The sequence below is a fragment of the Podarcis melisellensis genome (genome assembly GCF_964234715.1).
Source record: "Podarcis melisellensis genome assembly, chromosome: 10".
NCBI lineage: Eukaryota > Metazoa > Chordata > Lepidosauria > Squamata > Lacertidae > Podarcis > Podarcis melisellensis.
This window is the reverse complement of record NC_138542.1, coordinates 6166350-6185079: the sequence shown is the minus strand read 5'-3', so window position 1 is coordinate 6185079 and position 18730 is coordinate 6166350. Positions and strand designations below refer to the sequence as shown.

The 18730-nt window shown below is 41.9% G+C and overlaps 1 protein-coding gene across 2 annotated transcripts in view; it reads right to left on the bottom strand.

Annotated features, from left to right (window-relative positions):
* Window positions 1-18730, bottom strand: part of GSAP (gamma-secretase activating protein) — a 50027-nt gene that overhangs the window by 6371 nt on the left and 24926 nt on the right. For both annotated transcript variants that reach the window (XM_081927682.1, XM_081927683.1), the window contains 14 exons: window positions 18423-18500; window positions 16915-17007; window positions 15163-15380; window positions 14058-14127; window positions 13603-13685; window positions 13067-13120; window positions 12134-12262; window positions 10799-10851; window positions 9453-9484; window positions 7583-7644; window positions 6270-6365; window positions 5464-5534; window positions 4506-4600; window positions 2917-3036 (listed from right to left, as the gene is read on the bottom strand). In XM_081927682.1, coding sequence (XP_081783808.1) covers window positions 2917-3036; window positions 4506-4600; window positions 5464-5534; window positions 6270-6365; window positions 7583-7644; window positions 9453-9484; window positions 10799-10851; window positions 12134-12262; window positions 13067-13120; window positions 13603-13685; window positions 14058-14127; window positions 15163-15380; window positions 16915-17007; window positions 18423-18500 — 1254 coding nt within the window. The remainder of the gene's footprint in view (window positions 1-2916; window positions 3037-4505; window positions 4601-5463; window positions 5535-6269; window positions 6366-7582; window positions 7645-9452; window positions 9485-10798; window positions 10852-12133; window positions 12263-13066; window positions 13121-13602; window positions 13686-14057; window positions 14128-15162; window positions 15381-16914; window positions 17008-18422; window positions 18501-18730) is intronic.

Genomic DNA, 18730 nt, shown 5'->3' with positions numbered 1-18730 from the left:
CCTGTATATAGTATTTACTCAGCAGTGATAATTACAACTATCATATAAAAGTAGCGAGAAAGAATGTGACTTGCATTATGAACACACATAGACATATTTCACTCAGTAAGACTTTCGGAATGAAAGAGGATTAAAAATTACACTTACAACCAAGAATTCTAAACAATAAAAGAGACCATCGAACTTGCACGGTTTTTCCTTCGTGAAAATTAACCAATTAATCTTATCCAAGTAGGGGAAGCACGTTAACAGAAGCAGAACTCCTACAAGGTATTAAATTTCCCTCCTAGCTTGGGCAGTCGAACCAGGAGGGTATTGTGGTTGATATATCAAATACTGCTGCAAAAACAAAGAAAACCAACAGCATCACATTCCTTTGTATCCCAACACAGGTCTTCCTTCAAACAGGGCAGCCAAGTCAGTCTCTGCACCCAACCCAGGCGTCCAATTGAAGTTATCCAGAAAACTGGTTTCATCCCAGAGTATCTGGAGCTTTAGCTACAAAGAACTAGAGCTTAGCTTTTCAAAAGGGTGGAAACCAAGGCATAGCTTCAAAACAAACAGAACACCCAAGCCTGTGCCGCAAATAAACCAGATTTATATAGAAAACTGATCCAGATTTTCATGTAGTGTCGTGCTGGCTAAAGAATACCCTCCACTTCTTTAAGAAAAGATGGCCTTGAATTGCACTGAGGACAGTATGCAGAATGTGTCTTAATGGTGATTTTATTAATGTATATTCATATCCAAATGTATATTTGTCCTTTGCTATCAACCCTGCCCCCCTCAAAACAGCTTGTAAGCAAGACAACTTATTAAACCAACCTTTTAAATCTCAGTTACCTTAGCTCACGATCTAAATAAGTTTGAGCAAATCCGCTCTCAAATATAATTTTAATGTAATTGCCTGATTGCATATTACCATGAATTCAAGAACACAGGATTTTACAATAGCCTTTCTAATATATAACCCTATTTGTGCATTACTATTAAAACAAGGGAAGCAGGTAGCACTGTGGTCTAAACCACAGAGCCTAGGGCTTGCCGACTGGAAGGTCGGCAATTCGAATCCACGCAACGGGCTGAGCTCCTGTTGTTCAGTCCCAGCTCCTGCCCACCTAGCAGTTTGAAAGCACGCCAAAAAACTGCAAGTAGATAAATAGGTACCGCTCCGGTGGGAAGGTAAGCGGCGTTTCCGTGCGCTGCTCTGGTTTGCCAGAAGCGGCTTAGTCATGCTGGCCACATGACCCAGAAGCTGTCTGCGGACAAACGCCGGCTCCCTCAGCCTATAGAGCGAGATGAGCGCGTAACCCCAGAGTCGTCTGTGACTGGACCTAACGGTCAGGGGTACCTTTACCTTTACCTTTTTATTAAAATAATACTTTCAAGTTAAGTGGCTGGGACCAAATTTTTATACAGCTACAAGAAAAAGTTAAAGAAAAAAGAAAAACAAAGTCCAGTTACATTGAAACAACTGATTCTTAAATGCCAAACGCAGTTGACACTGAAAAAGTACATCTGCTCTCCCTGTAGTGTGTAGCTGTAAAAACATGTGCTGCAACCTATTGGCTGTGCATTTGTCCAGCAGCAACCCATAATGTTTAAGGGAAAAACACATGATGTAATCACATGATGTCACACATTTCCTTAACAACAAATTACAGTTACAGATAGGTAGCCGTGTTGGTCTGCCATAGTCAAAACAAAACAAAAATCCTTCCAGTAGCACCTTATTTAGTTAGTTTTTAAGGTGCTACTGGAAGGAATTTTTTTTTGTTTTAACAAATTACAGAAATAAGAGGGTGCTGTTTCGATCATCATCACATACAATTCTGGTCCGATGCAAACCCTTTAAGTATGATGACCTTCAGAATAATAAAACATAAAGCTTTTAAAAACTGGAATATTTGCTCTTTCTACAAATCATAACTTCTCTTTATCATGGCAAAACACAACCATTAACGAGAGTGAATTTGTTCAGGAGAGAATTTTGTTAACCAAACTTCTTCAAAATCCTAATGAGGAACCAAAACACCAGTCCCTCCAGGCTGTTTCACAGTTTAGAAGCCCACACTTCCAAGGTGGAACAGATGATTAGTTCAGCCAACTTAGATGTTTCATGGTTGTCGGAACCCCTAATAAATACCAGCTGAATACCATTCTAACACAAAATTTTCTCCTTTCTACGCTCTTCTATCAGCATGAATTCAGTAAAATCAAATATTTCTGCCCACAATTTATGAAGTTCTTTGTTGCAGCTGAAATATTTGAATTGAACTTAAATGTTACAGAGATAACATAAAATGTCTTGTGGCATCTTAAAAGAATAACAAATTAATGAGGCATAAACTTTCGTGGACCACAATCTATGAGAGGTGAGGCAAGACGGCAAGACACTTCTGTTTATGCTACCCTTCCGACCATCTCTCTATCAATGCTATAAACACAAGAGTATGAAGAGAAGTGAAAGACTGGAGTGAATCTTAGTCTCATGTCCTGCCCCTCTGGAAAGTTTAATGTGAACCAAAATCCAACTCTTTTTGGTACACATCCTCTTTTTTAAAAAAACAACAACCAGACCCACTTATATGGGCATATATTTATTTATTTACACACACGCTGAGAGAGAGAGAGAGAGGGGGGGGGGGAGAGAGAGAGAGAGAGAGATACATGCAGGCCTCATTTCATACTGAAGTTTGTGCTATGTATGTGGCAGTGGAAATGCAAGACTCTCTCCTGCGTGCCATCCCAAATAACAAATCTACATACTAGGGCACGGCGTGATGCCAGCTTCCATCGCTTTCGCATAGGAGAGGGAGACTTAATTTCCAAATAACAGTTGTTACGGTTCTAGTGTTCTATTCAGAGCTGCTAGTAGCAAATAGTTAATGATGGGATATGGAAAATCCATCTTACCTTTCAAAAGTTTCATTACGCACTTCTCCGTCAAATGTAGCACTCCATGGTCAATGTAATGCAAGAGTGCATGCAAAGGGAGACATCGGATGCCCAGCGCTATATGCAGAGTATGAAATCCTGCGGTTTGAGAGAGAGAGAAATATTCCTCAGCAAAAGCAAAGCAAACACCCTATTCAGAACTGCTGGGTGAGGTTCGACTAAGCAAACCTACTGAAATTAATAGACCTAATTTAGTCATGTCTGTTAATTTCAATGGATCAACTCTGAGTAAAAATAAGCAACGGGTTACACCATTACTCTATTGGCCACACAAGTGACAAGATGATTAGCCAAGTTCTCTGGCAAAAACATTCTTTATTGGATTGAAAACCAGCCCAAGTCTATTGGGTCAGATGAGAAACCCCTTGCAGTTTTGGGAAACTGCCAAGCAGCATGGGTACAGATCAGTGTTAGGAAATTCCTCCAGAGCAGCGTCTCAGAAAGCTACAGCGTAGTCAACATCATAAGGACAATTCCTCTTTCCGTGGATAACTCCTCTGAATCTTCCCTGCTCAGAATAAGATTCGCCCCGTGGCTCATGAAGGTGAATTGGCTATGGAAGCAGCATTCACCACCTCCATGGGGTTGCAATTTGCCAACATTATTTGTACACCAGGAATATTTCTTATAATGGTGTGTGGATGATGGCATAGGACAAATTCAAATCAATGCTCACCTGTTAGTTTTGATTTTTTGTACTGCTAGATAAGAACCCCTTATCTTGACATGAAGGCGGCCGGGGGGGGGGGGGCGCGAGGCACAGGAGGAAGCAAAGGTAATGCCAAGCATCCGTTCCAGCTCTGCCTGCCCCACAGAGTCCCCTCTCGCAACTGCCTGGTAGGAAAGATCCTGACTTACGGTTTGTTATTGGGATTTTATCACTGCCTTGGTAGGATCTGTATCCTGAAGGGCAAGATATAAATTATTGTACCTCAGGTTACATACGCTTCAGGTTACATACGCTTCAGGTTACAGACTCCGCTAACCCAGAAATAGTGCTTCAGGTTAAGAACTTTGCTTCAGGATGAGAACAGAAATCGTGCTCCGGCGGCACAGCGGCAGCAGGAGGCCCCATTAGCTAAAGTGGTGTTTCAGGTTAAGAACAGTTTCAGGTTAAGTACAGACCTCCGAAACGAATTAAGTACTTAACCTGAGGTACCACTGTACTAAACAACCAATATTAAAAACTCAGTATTTAAAGTTTCCTCAGTATACAGACACACGTGGGGACTGAAGAAAGCTAGCCTCCACAAACGGGCACTATGACTTTTATATTTCTCCCTTTCCTACAAGAAGCTGAGGGTGCGGTACACATGGCTTTTCACTCCTACAAAATTACACTCTGACAACAACCCCGTGGCGGTATGTCAGGATGTGTGTGTGTGTGTGTGTGTGTGTGTGTGTGTGTGTTCAGATGATCAGCCTCACAGTTGAACAGGAACTTCAAATGCAGGTCTCCAGTCCAGTACTGACCATAATTAGTACAGCATTTTGGCTCTCCCTGCCTAAATGAATGGAACACACAGCTTGACTGTCCTAGGACTTACCAGGAGGCAAAGGCATGCACATTCCACTGGTGGCCTGTAGAATCTGACACATGATACAGAATACGACCATCTCATCCAATCTTCCTTCCTGCCTACTGAATAAAACATAAGAACAGCATGGAATGTAAGAGCGGCAAATTCACATACTTCCTTGAACTCCTTTCATTATTCATAGTCCAGCTTCATAAACCATATGCTCACCCCTCCTCCTGCAAGTTAGCTGCAATCTGGAGAACCTGCTTTGCTAACCAGTTTTTCCAAAACAAGGACCTCTGATTTAATTTAATATCAGTTTACTAGCCAGGACATTGTCAGAATCTCCAGGTCAAAGCCACACTGGCAAGACAATGAAGCAAAGGATGAAGGAGCTTGCAAACTTGTTTATGCATCTAAAATACTTTTAGCCCATTCTTCATTGACAAGTAATCCCAGGAGAGAATATAATAAAACCATTTAAGGTGCTATTGGAAGGAATTATTTTATTTTGTTTTGACTATGGCAGACCAATACGGCTACCGACCTGTAACTAAAGTGCCTCAGTTTCCCTTAATACAATACAAGACTTGACACCCATTTCTGACCTCACAAACCATGTATTACGTAGTAAGGAATGCTATGTCTAAAATGACCCTTCTGATGCTTAAACTGGAACATAAGCATTATAGTCTAAAAATTAAAGCAACAGTTGTAGCATAATTACATTTTGTGGCGTTTCATAAGCAGATCTATGTATTGTTGAACATGTTGAATGAATTTGTCACAGGCAATAACAAAAGATTAAATAGACCTTTATGCATATAAAGCTCTGATCAATGTTCTTAGCAAGTCTACCATGTGTGGAGTCAGGTAATCATGACACAATCTCACCACCCCAAAGAAAAAACACAACATTCTTTTCACTATGGGGGTTCTCTTTTTTATTGAACTTATTGTGACTTAATGGAAAATAATTACTTACCATGAGAAGATCCAGGGACCAAGACTATATTTCTTCCAAACATTTTCCATTATCAAGCATATTAGATCCAGCTAAAAGGGGAGGGGAAAATATTTGAATTCTTATGTACAAGACTTGCCAATTTTCTAACTTATTCTCAAAATTCTCACAATTATTCACCAGTCATCACTACAATTAAGCAGATTAAAATCATTTACTATGGCTGAAACCTCATTAAGCAAAGTATAGTTTAATTCTGAGTAAACATGCTTAGGGATAGCTCTGCAGGGGACCAGTTCTATGAACAATTACTTTAGAGTAAGCACTACTGAACTCAAAGGAAACTTATCTGTGATTTCCGAGTAACATTCATAGGACTACGCTGTAATTGGACCAACAACATGTGCTGTAATGTGAAAGCAGCTTTCTGGGTAGAGTTGGTGGCCCAGCCAATGTAGTCAAAGAGCTTGCCAACGCACCTGAACCAAGGAGGAGTAAACTATCAGCTGCTAAACAGAGAGTTCAATCCTGCTTTCTCCACAACGTTTGGGTGCACCAATAAGTTCCCCATAGGGAACTGTCTGGTGCAGCCAAACCAAGCAGGACTGAACTCCCCGACCATCAGCTGATGTATGGGAAGTTCAGTCCTGGCGCCCATCCTGCTGCTTCTCCATCACACAGGATGTTGAGTGCAGGGCAGGTGAGTGCTGTTTGGGGGAAATAGTTTCACTGGCTAAATGGAGAGACCTAACAGCAACACACACATTCTAAAGGGACAAAATGATGTCTTGCTGTAAAACATAAAAAGATACATAAAAAGAACCAACCGATTTCGAAACATAATCCACAGCTATTTGGTCAATCTGCTTTTTGCCAACATGCTGTAGGTGCCTTGTGAGATGATCTTTCAACTGTGCTACCATCTGAAAGTACAAACCAGTAACTTACAATTATAATATTAAAAAGAACAAGGGGAGGGGTAATCCTAGGCAGTAGTTAAGGTTAGTTTTATAAAGCAAACAATTGTCTATGCCTTAGCCACAAGTAGTAATTGGATGGTGGATTGCGACAACCCTCAAGGTCACTTCCAACTCTACAATTCTATGATCTAGGACTCTATGATCCATGGTCCTCTCTATGCTTTGTCTCACATTAATTATTCCTGGTTCAATGTTCTTTTTTGTTGTATTTCTTTTCTTTGTTTTCATTACCGTTATTTTGTTTAATTCATTACCATTAATCAAAATTCTCAACAACAGAAAAATTACAAATATGGCAATGTGCGTTTTAGTAAAATTGGGATATACCGGTACTTTTTCAAATGCAGCACTCTAAGAAATTGGGTACAAAAATATCCCAAAACAAAAGAAGTCCAGTAGGATCACAAGATATCTGTGGTGAGTTCAGATGCAGCACTTGAAGTCATGTGACTCACAACAGCATGGTGCATGAATTAATGCGTTCCTCTTCCCCCCACCCATTGTATGATCTTATGCTGTATAAGTATAGAAAAACATGGGTTTATGAGCTTTCCGACTATCATGTATTCCTGCGACCTCCACGTATACCTGTGACATGGAAACAATAAGTGAACCAATTTATTTTCTGCACGTGCAACCCATACTCCCACTTATTATGTAAATTCCAGAAGTGAAAATTGGGGTCTAGAGCCTTCTATACAGAGAGGGCCTTAGTAGGAGGTTGCCAGTGGGTATTACATGGTATTTTCTCAGCAGTCCAAAAGCTCATATTCAACATCAGAAGATTACTGTATTTTTTGCCCCATAGGGCGCACCAGCCCATAGGGCGCACCTAGTTTTTTGGGGGGGAAATAAAGGGGAAAAAATATTTTTCCCCCAATCTTCTGGGTGCAGGCAAGCTCTCCGCTAGCCGCGGGAGAGCTGTGCGACTTCACAGCTCTCCCACGGCTTGCTGAAAGCTTCCTGAAGCCTGGAGAGCGAGAGGGGTCGGTGTGCACAATGAAAAATTCAACCTGAGGAAATGTGTGAGCATTTCTGTATAGTAGTTTTGCTGACCAAAGAAAACAGAGCTTCATGAAGAAGTTGAAAGCTAACATTTGCATTTACACTTTCCAATATCCTTTCTTAAACAACTTGTGCCACCTATTGCCAACACATACCAGTCCTGTTAGCAACCGTTGCTGGTAATCTTCTTCCTGGAAGAGAGGAACCATATTTTCTTCTGAAATTAGACAAGAGAAGGAGAGGCCGTATTATGTTGTTGTTATTCAGGGACTATGCTATACATCAGAGTCTTCTGGGTAACAGGGCACATGTTTGAGCAGCTTCTGAATGCCATCTGCATTTTGATAATCAGGGAACACAGAAACTGCCTTAAACTGAGTCAGATCATTGATGCATCTATAGCTTGCCAGGAATGGAGAAGAGGGATCCTTCAATGTTGGCGACTGAAGCCAGGACCATTTATGAGCAAAGTATGTTCTCAACCACTGAGTGATGGTCTTTCTCCATAAGGAAATAAATTTCTTATCATTTTTTAAAAAATATCCATGCATGGCTCTGTAAGGCAAGCTCAGTTGAGGGTTGCCTTTGCACCATGCCTGAGAAAACTTGGAGTGAGTTTTGAGAAGCCTAACATAGGAACAGGCTGGTAGTATCTAAGATGCCCCTCTAACCACCACAAGCCCTTTAGAGCCCGCAGGTCCAGAGAAATCAGGGGAAATAATACAAAATGCTCTTTGTTCTGAAGTTGACATTCATAGCTCACAGCATGCACAGGATCCTTGAAGAGGAGAACAAATGATTATTGGCGTGTAGGTTGGGATTCTAGAAACAAAACATTGCTTACTTGCCACTTTGCTTCTTTAAGCACAATGAGCAGTCCAGCCCATGTTTTAGGCCCCCAAACATAATGGGAATTAACTTGCAGATGCCTTGAGACAGGACTTTGGTACTTCCAAATGGTACCTCTAAGTTATGTGTAACTATCAGCACCCTGATCTTGGAACACTTTACTAAAAGTTCCACCATAAACATATTTAGGAAAATACAGAGTGGCGGGGTTCCCTACTGAAATGAAGCAAATATATTTGCCTGCAAAATTACCGTATTTTTTGCACCATAACATTCACTTTTTTCCTCCCAAAAAGTAAGGGGAAATGTCTGTGCGTGTTATGGAGGGAATGCCTACGGGTGGCATGCCTACGGATTTTCCTCCTCTAAAAACTACGTGCGTGTTATGGTCGGGTGCGTGTTATAGAGCGAAAAATATTTCCCAACAGCAATCTATTCATCCAAGTACCCCTCCCAAGAAATCTAGAGAAGCGTTCTTGTATTTTAATTAAATGCCCCCCCCCCCACACACTTACTTTGTCTTAAGCAAATCTGTGTGATTTTCAATACCAGGCAACTCACCATTTACACAAACACAATTTGCATGCAACCCCACACACTCGTGGTGCCAGGAACCTGGAAGCGGATTCTGGAAATGGGGAGCACCCTGAACAGTCTTCCTGGCTCACAAGGAGACCCTCCCCAGAGCCCAAAGTAGACATCCTGTTTGGGCTTGGGGGGGGGGGTCTCGTCATGAGCCAGAGGAGCAACAGGGCTTTGTGAAGCTGCTGAGCCTCCCCGCTTAACAGCTGAGATGCGGAGTAGCGCAGCCACCACAGCCACTTCCCTGCATGTCAGCTGTGCAAGCCAAACAAGCCGGAGGGGCAGCGTGACTTCCTTGACCAACTCAGCTGACATGCAGGGAAGCGGGAGGGGGTGCTGCTGCTGCACTATCCCGCATGTCGGCTGTTAGGCAGGGAGGCTCAGCAGCCTCAACAAAGCCCCTCTATGGAGTCTCCTTGCAAGCTAGTAGGACTCTCCAAAGTGCTCCCAATATACATGATTTCAGTTACACATGCGATGGTGTGGAACGTAACCCCCGTGTAAATTGGGAGTTGTCAGCCCACAGCGAACACTGGGAAGGAATTTAAATATCACTATTTGTAGCCATTCAGCGTCAGGGAATACTAGTCTTACCTGTGTTCCATTTAGTCAGGCTGGAAAACACTCTGTAAGTGAAAAGAAAAATGTTACTAATGTGCTTCAAAGGGGGAATTGCATGTAGAAAACACACACACACAATCTACACAACAACCACTGATTTCTGAAATGAAAACACAACAGAAACTGAAAACAGTGTCCAGCAAGACACTGGATCAGTGTAAGTGAGTATGTGAATGAGTCAGAATTAGGTCTCTGGCCGGATGGCTAGAAAAAGAAATAGATTATGTTGCTTTATTTGGTTTTTTCTTTATTAATGACCAGTGTAACGTTTTGTAAATAATAAAGACTCTGAGAAACAGAACCAAATGATGTTTATTCCTGTAATGGGAATTTCACTAAGAGACAGCTGGAATGCTGCTCCTGCTGCTACAAAGAATTAAAAAACGCAAGAAAACTTTTCTGTAAAAGGAACTCTGCTGCAGAAAGAAATGAAAACCCAAGAGTAGATGCTCACACACCAACAAATAGAACAGGCGGAAGCTTGCAAAAATGCAAATCAAAACAGGATAAGGCGTGAATTATATCACACACCAAACCTGGATAACTAAGTGAATACTAATAACACTAAACTGGAGCATTTCTTCAAAATGGAAACTAGTCTCAGACAGCTGGTTTATATGTCACTAGTTAATGCCCAATAAAGCTTATTATATGCTACAGAATAAGCACTCCTCATTCTCCATCCATATTTTTATTTGAAATAATGATACTGCTACCATAATTAACTAGGCTTCTATACAACAGAGCCAATCCCCAGGTGGTCCAGGAACACTTAAAAATCCTGCCACGGATATGCCAGTACTGCAAGGCATGCTGTTTTGTCTTGGGGGCAGCCTGAAAATGACAGGGAGGGTGGCCTTTCTGTGTCAAGTGATGCCTCCCTCAGTCAGAATACACAGAAGCAGTTGACCCATGGATCTCTACCATCACACTGTGAAGTCCAACATTAATGCCAGTGCTGATGAAAGTGAAGAGGGGTGGACACTCAACATCAGAGGCGCCAAATTTTGTTGCAAATGGGAGCGGTGGTGGCATGTGTGCACAGGGTACGTGAGTGATGGGATCAAATTTTGGGGGGAGCCCAACATAACTCAGTCCCAACAAGATGGTGTCCCTGCTTAACCTGATAGGAGAAACCCACACCCTTTGAAGTTACCAATGGACCATTGACTGTTCGCCACGAGGAGCCAAAGTGTTTTTTGTAGGCATCTGCAACTTGTTCTCCAGCTAAATTTCACAAACACACTAAAAACAGACAGACCCTTTAAAATGCAGTCTTTCACTTTCTGGAAACAGCAACGTTACAGAAATCAACTTACTTCTTTGCATTTTCAAGCATGCTTTCCGTATATATTGTTCTCTCTTCAGTTCTCTAAATCAAAGTGTAAATTACTTGAATTAAGAACATTATGAGATACAGTCAATTTTATTCTATCAATGTCTAATAAGAATTTTAAGTCAAAATAAAAGCAAGCAAGCAAGGAAGGAAGACAGGAAACCTACATTGTCAAATTATGTACTCCAACTGTGCAAGCAACAGCTTCAGAAGTTCTCAGTTAAGTTCCAGAAAACCAGAATATAGTGGATGTGACCCAGAATAAAAGTGGGTCCTCTGCTCCCCAGAATGTTCTTTGCGCTGGCCGAGATTACAAAAAACATGGTTTCCAGATATGTGAATAAGCCTGCCTTGGCCTTCTCACTTCCCACCTCTCTTCTTGTTTATACCGTTGTCTCAGAACAAGCAAGGATGTTACACAATGTTTTGATTCTGTCTTGTTCTAACAAACTGCTGTTTAACCACCCACAGTACCCTAGGTTAGGACACAATGGAGAGCTAATCTCCTTGTGGCTACACAACAGTAGGATCGTGGGAAATGCATGAACCTGAGTTTCATGTAAGCTAATTCACAGAATGGGAAACTGGTTGCTCATTACACCTGAACCAGCCCTTGCGCTGACTAGGAGAAGCCACGTGTACAAAATGAATACATTGGTCCCCCAGGCTGACTCACACCCGTCTGGATGGAAGATTAAAGGAGTACTGAAATGGGATTAGACAAAGTGATGTCTAAATGAGCATTTAAAGTTATCAGCAAACATATATAAACGGTGTTTTTTAGTTAAAGAGAAATGAGTGTGCAAAAATGCGTTATTTCTCTAAGACAGCAACCATATATTACAAAACTACTTCTGCCAACAAGCAATTCACATAAAAATTGTCATGTGATTTAATCAATATGCAAAACCATTTACACATCTGAGTTCTCTAAAGTGTCTTGTAGCTATTTTGTTTTATCATATCCTCTTTTTCTGTTAGCCTGATGTGGTTGTGGTATCATACTGTTAGGTCTTTGAATTATTAACTACTAAATGAACTGCTTAATGTGATTACAACATTGATATTGCATATTGTTTTGTGGTCTACTGGTACGTCCTATTACATTCACTTAATATTCTCATATGTTTTTAAATCAACTGCAATTGTTGCACTGGTTGTTATATAGTAATGTATTATAATTGTGGTTACTATACTCTATATATCCTATGAACCACTTTGAGCACAATGTACTTGTGAGGAACACAGTATACAGATAAATTGGCTGTGACAAAATGGAAAGTCTGAACCATAATATTCATTACTGAGATCCATTTACCTCATCTGAAAGCAGTTTATCCCGTTCCAGCCTAAGCAGCTTGCTGTTGAAACACATGTGTGGGTCAAAACACCTGGAGCATTCCAAGCTTGAACCTAGCTTTTCCCAGAAGCCTTTGCACTTCTGTACCTTAAGAGCGAGAGAGAGCAGAGAAGTTATTTCCTCCTATAAACAAAAGTTAAGCAAAACAAGATAATGAGACATGCAGAGTCTAGCTTTGGTATGCAAAGAGCTTTAAAGTGAGTGATAGAGAAATTTTGCATCACCCAGGACATTAACCTGCTGCACAGCCTCAAAACTGCTAAGTTCAAATGTTTATACACTGAAACAAAATACATGCAACCATCATTTTTCTCCTGAAGTTGGGGAATCTTGAGGGTAGGTTTGGTTATGCTAAATCTTCAGATATTAACTTCAACAATTTAGTTGCATGTTGAAGCATTTGGCAGTGACCTTGCTTGTAATTTTAACGTATGCTCAACGTTTTCACATCAGTACAACATAAAACAATTATGTTGAATGAAACATTCACATGGATTCTGAAGGAAATATGAAGTCAAACAATAGTCCTTGAATCTTGCCTGTTCCTGCTTAAACATCTGCCATATAAAATCCATGAGGGTGTGGAATTCTGGTATTACTCTGTGAAAAACAGTAAATCATTTCAAAATCCAGATGCTTAAGGCATTTAGTGCACCGTTCAGTCTCAGAGTTTGCAAGTATTGCCTCTTGCAGCAAGTATGCTACAGTATTTGATAGAATTGTTGAAAAATAATGTGAGGTGAAAAACAACGTGGAACAATAGTGTCCCCTTGTGGCAATTTTGTAAAATATGATGAATTACACATACAGATAAACCTATGTAAGTATTTCTGAAAACCACAAACATGCAACTCACTATCCTGCTAGCAAGTGACTCTTATGCAGACATACCTTTAACACAGGTAGCGAGATAATATGTGTTCTGCATACGATTCCAGGGATATCCTACAAATACAAGAACACAGGATCTTAATCTAGGCCAGGGATGTGGCACCAAGGTTCCCTGCAGACTTGGATAGCAGGCTATGGGGGAAAAGGGTAATAGTCTTCTCTTCTGTGCTCAAGGTTGCTTCAAGACAACCTGCTTATTAAGCATTCATCCCAATTTGTTTGCAAAAAAAAACTTCAGGGAGGTTAGACAACTTTGTGTCAACCAACTGTTACACCACATTTATCAGTGCATTTTCCTGTAACTTTGGGAAGTCCCATTTTGGCCGTGGGTTTGTTGTGCAAGAGTGACACATCCTCTGTAACTGCACAACCTAAATTTCTGGTCTGTGACTGACTCCCACACAGGAACAGTGGCAGCCTGATACCACCCCCCGTTTCCAATTATGGGGCCATATTAAAGAGGAGTGATTACGGACTCTTAATTAAATCCTAGCTGAAGAGAAAGGGTAAGTTCTTCAATTCTGCATTTGTCTTACCTCATTCCAGTACAGGAGTGGTGTATATGGTAAAACACTATCCAGTTTGCTGTCCTTCAGACACATTCTCCAGTACAAAGAAGCTGAGAAAATTGAGAGAACATTTCAATGAAGGCTTTTGGCGACCTCCAAGTCAACGTATTTCCTGCAAGTGTTCCAAAAAATACCAGGAGTTCAAAGAATATATCAGATATGAAGAATTGGCATGGGTTTCCTTCGGCTTCTCAGAAGGAGTGGTGTATTAGCTGGACCAGCCTCTGGGAGACCATGGTTCAAATTCTCTCTCAGCCATGAAGTTCTCTGAGTGACCTTGGGCTAGTCAGCCTGACTTAAACTCCCCTCCCAATGGGTTTCTCCTCCAATGGATTTATGACCTCTGAATTTTTAGGCAAACAAACTCATGTGTACAGACCCCACACCACTTCCAGCCTGACACCAGTCCTAGAAGCACCTACCAGTGATAAGTTCCTGTATGGGGTCAAATGTAAAACAAGTGGCTGCGTTCTCAATAATCCACTGAATAATCTGTGAAAGTAAGAATATAAAATGGTCAGCACAGATTGAGGTGTGAAGGTTTACAGTAAAAATATAAGGACTTTAAATCTCTGTGTTTTGCTTTCCTGAGTCAAGACTAAACATATGCCACCTTCCACTTAGCAACAAAGCTTCTTCCTCCTGCCATTTTGATTGGCCATCAAGTCTCCCCAAATCATCTGAATCTTACTGTCCTCTAATTTTTTGCATGCAAATTTCTACAATTAATTCTGGAACATTTTCTAGTTTCCCCAACTCTCTACCACTGTACCCATCCCAACCAGATTGTGGCTTTGTTCTGACCTACTTTAGGGCAAGCCAGTGAAACTCGTTGCAAAGCTAAACTTCTGTAGGAGCTGGGTTAAAATTCCTACATACCGTATTTTTTGCCCCATAGGACACACTTTTTCCCCTCCAAAAATGAAGGGGAAATGTGTGTGCGTCCTATGGGGCGAATGCAGGCTTTCGCTGAAGCCTGGAGAGCGAGAGGCATCGGTGCACACCGACCCCTCTCGCTCTCCAGGCTTCAAGAAGCTATCTGCAAGCCTTGCAAGCCCGGCGGGAGTTCTCGCAGGCTCACAAGGCTTGCGGGCAGCAGCTTGCAGCCCTGGCGAGTGTCCGCAAGCCTTGTGCGCCCGGCGGAAGGTCCCGCCGGGCGCGCGAGGCTCGGGGCGGCAGCCTGCAGCTCGAAGCACACAGAGCCCTCCGGAGGGTGCCCCGTGCTTCGGGCAGGTGTGCGCAAGGCTTGGGGCGGCAGCCGCGGCTGGGGGGAGGGAATAATTTTTTTTAATTCATTTCCCCCCAAAAAACCCTGAGGTGCGTCTTATGGGCCGGTGCGCCCTATAGGACGAAAAATACAGTATATATGGGCTCCTGCTTTCAGTTTGCGGCAGATTTTTAACGCCAATATTGGGACACATGGCTTTAGCAACTATTTGCTTAATAAAAGGAACTGTGCTGTTATGTTTGACACACAAAATGGCATCCACCTTTGTGCTGCATGAAAAAAATGAATGCTTTTCCCACCTGGGTTTCCAATTCCTTAGTGCTTCCAATATGCAGAAGTAAACAGTGAAGCGCTGCCAGTCTGTCGTTATCCGACTTGCTGTTCCACAAAAACTGCAGCAATGCCTGCCTGTTTATTGCAACGGTAAATATGCTTCCTGTGCTGCGATCCAAGACCATCGACTTGAGAGGGGAAAGGAGGGCGTTCGTGTGCAAGCTATTAATTTTTGCATTCCCACCTGAATAACACGGGGTTGCAGAGAAGTAGTTTACATTTCACACGGCACATTGAAATATACAAATCCCCTCGTGCCCCAGTGTAATGTCCATGAGGAACAAGCCCTAGAATACACCAGTGACTTTCACCCTTTGTTTTGCATGCTTCAGTGTATGACTAATGTCCGGTATATACCGTGTGCTTTTCAGGTGAGTAAGGCTGGTGGCATTTCTCAGAAGCGCTGCAATGCTTTTGCCTTTAGGTGACTGAAAACACGAATCAGGAAAGGAACCTCCAGCATCACGTTTGCCTTTATTCTAAGAGCTTCCGAAAGCTGTGGCTCCTGTGCTACGTGATCAAAGAAAGCTAGCAATGACACATGACACATCAGCAGTATTTACATTAAACTAATGAAGGGCTCACCAGATTTGAAGGGAGGGCAATGGAGTATGCTCATCCACCCCACCCTATACGGCTTGGTATTACATATTTATTTCTTAAATTGATATCCCACGCTTACTCACGGAGAAGTGCAGGCAAGCAAATAACAAATGAAAAAGGATTTAAAACCTGACATAGAACCCCCAAATACAGCCCCCCCTCAGGGGGTACAGCAGTTTTTTGGGGGGTGGGAGGGGTAATTTTTGTCAGGATGTCAACATGGAGAGAGAAACTTAAAGCTCCCGTCTCGTCATAAACCCATTCAAACCTTCCTATGGGGTCATGTTTTCAAAGTGGGGGGAAATATCCCACATAAACTGCCTAGCTTGTCTCACAGTTGGAAGAGGAAAAGGTAGGATCACATTCCTGTTTTTGTTTTATATTTGGTGGGTGGGAGCAGGTAAAAGAAAAACTAGAACCATGCAAGCGTGCAGTAAAAATGAGAAGATAAAACAATGAGGCTGCAATTCTAGACACAATTCTATCTGGGAATAAGCTAGGGTTGCCTTATTTCAAAAAGTGAAACTTGGTCAAAGTTGTTGAGGTTTTGTTTGTTTGTTTGTTTGTTTTAGGTTTTTTTGGAAATTTGCCAAAATCCAACACGGTTGCCATATGTTTAAATTTTCACGGACATTTCAGCAATTTCCACCCAGACATTGCTTCCAAATTATTGCGAGGTCAAACTCTGTAGTTCTCATACAAACACCTTTTTGAAATTAATGGGGCCTGCTCAAGAGCACACAGTGTATAATGTTCTCCTGTGCAAACACCCATTTATCTCCAAGGCATATGTGGTGAAAATATGCTGGTGGAAGATGCCCTCAGGGCATAATCTGTCTGTGCACTGAGTACACAGTGGTGTAAATGGCATCTTTGCCAATTTGCCCGAAATTTCATCATTAAAGAGCCAGTGCAGAAAACTGGGAAAGAGCATGACAGTACACACTGGTTAGAGAGCTTGAGGCTTTGCTTTTAAATTATTTTAAAGTTCATTGTTCTTTCTATTTTGCATTGTCCACGTGGGTTTCATTTCTGTAGAGGCACCTGAAGGACACAGAAGGACTTTCTGTTGAGAGAAGTTGCTGCAGAACTAATGGTTAAAGAATCCCCTGTACCTGTCAGAAAGAAGTTATAGCACATCAGGTCAGGATGCCGAGTGTTGAGAAGATGCAGGAAGTGTCCAGGTAAGTAGACAGCCACATAATAGTCTGTAGTTGTTTTCACAACAACCAGATATGCATATGTTTGGGGGGAGAAACAGGAGAGAATTGTTAATTTTGAGCACTTAATTATCCTTACAGATTAGGTTTATTTGAGAGATGAGTTATTCAGAACTATTGTATTCAAAATATTGTTATAGATTTGGAGGGGGGCCCCCCTAAACCCTAGAAATTAATAAATGGTAGGATTTTGGTTATTAGGGATCTGCAGGGAGAATACAAGCTGCAGAGGAATTCCTGGGTTAGCCTATGCAAAGCGACCTGGCCAAGCTAGGGCCGTTAAGAAACAATGAAAGGCCATTGAGGGCCACTGGCAATGCAAGAGAACTGCTTTCCCCACCTTCAGGTGTGAACAGAGACAGGGTTTTTGGAAGGTTGCCTGGGTAACTGTGTGTCTGGCAGCAAGGGGTTCTGGGAAGATGCAGCAGCAGGAAGAAGGCTGGGATCCATCTTGGGCAGGCTGGCTGAAAGATGACTGCACTGCTGCAGGTATAGGGTGGTATACAAATTTAATAATAAATAATAATAATAATAATACAAGCCCCTCTTGAAATAACCCTGTTCTAAGATCTGGACTCCATCCATGCAGCCTGAATGTGTGAATAGGTGAATAAACTACAGTAGTGCCTCCAGGATCCGTTCTGGAGGAATTCACAACTGGAGGTGCCTGTTCTGCGTATGTGTGCGGAAGAGTGATTCTGTGCATGTGCGCATGGCGAAACCCAAAACCCAGAAAAATACTTTTGGGTTTGCCGCATTCGCATCCTGAAGGATACACAGCCAGAGGTGTGTATATCCAGAGGTACCACTGTATATTTTTTAAAGCTACAACAGCCTCTGCCATGTCTCAATTCTCCAAAGGACCATAGACCCGAAGTGAGTGCCTGGAAGCCCATGGGCTCTTGCCACTGCTCAGCAGAAACAGAGGGAGGCACCCAACTTTTGTAACAATATTCTATGTATGTTTAATCTCATTAAAACCAGAATACTTGCATCCTGTATGTGTGCCAACTACATGACTCCCAGCCTAGTTTCCTTTGCCAGCAAAAACCACCCCTGTGTCTCAGAGGCACAATACACAAGACAGCAAGATTTATGCATGCCGTGCCACAGGAAATAAGCAGCCTGGTTATTCTCATTTCCCCCGAAAAGCATGCTATGGTCTCATGACTGTAGACAACTAAAGCTACTTGCTAAGGCCAAACGAAATGAAGGTCAATGCAGAAAGATTTGCTTATTTAGCAATCATCTTGGGAAAGCGTAATGGACTCATGTAAGACAAAGGAAGGAAAATACGTACATTTCCAGTTTTCACAATAAAAAAAACCACTTAAGGATTTTTGATCATAATTGTATGTAATCAAGGGAAGTACTGAAGGAGAATGAGGAAGTTAGAAACTTACCAAGATTTAAAAAAGTAAGATCTTTCACTTCTGAGGAATCCCCTCTTTCCAGGGTAATAGTATACGTTTTACTATAACCTGCAAAGTATTAAGGGGGTGTTTTGGTATACCACAGACACAAAGTCAGTTTTCTACAACTATTCCTGAACAAATAATAGAAAAATATAAAGTTCCACCTCAGCTAGGTTTCCACCTTAAATTTGAAATTGTCATTCATTTGCACTCTGCCGTTCCCAGTGTCGCACATATGCCTCTCTGTGTGTGAACATGCACACCTCTGCATGCTGTGGTGGAAGAAGGGTGTAATT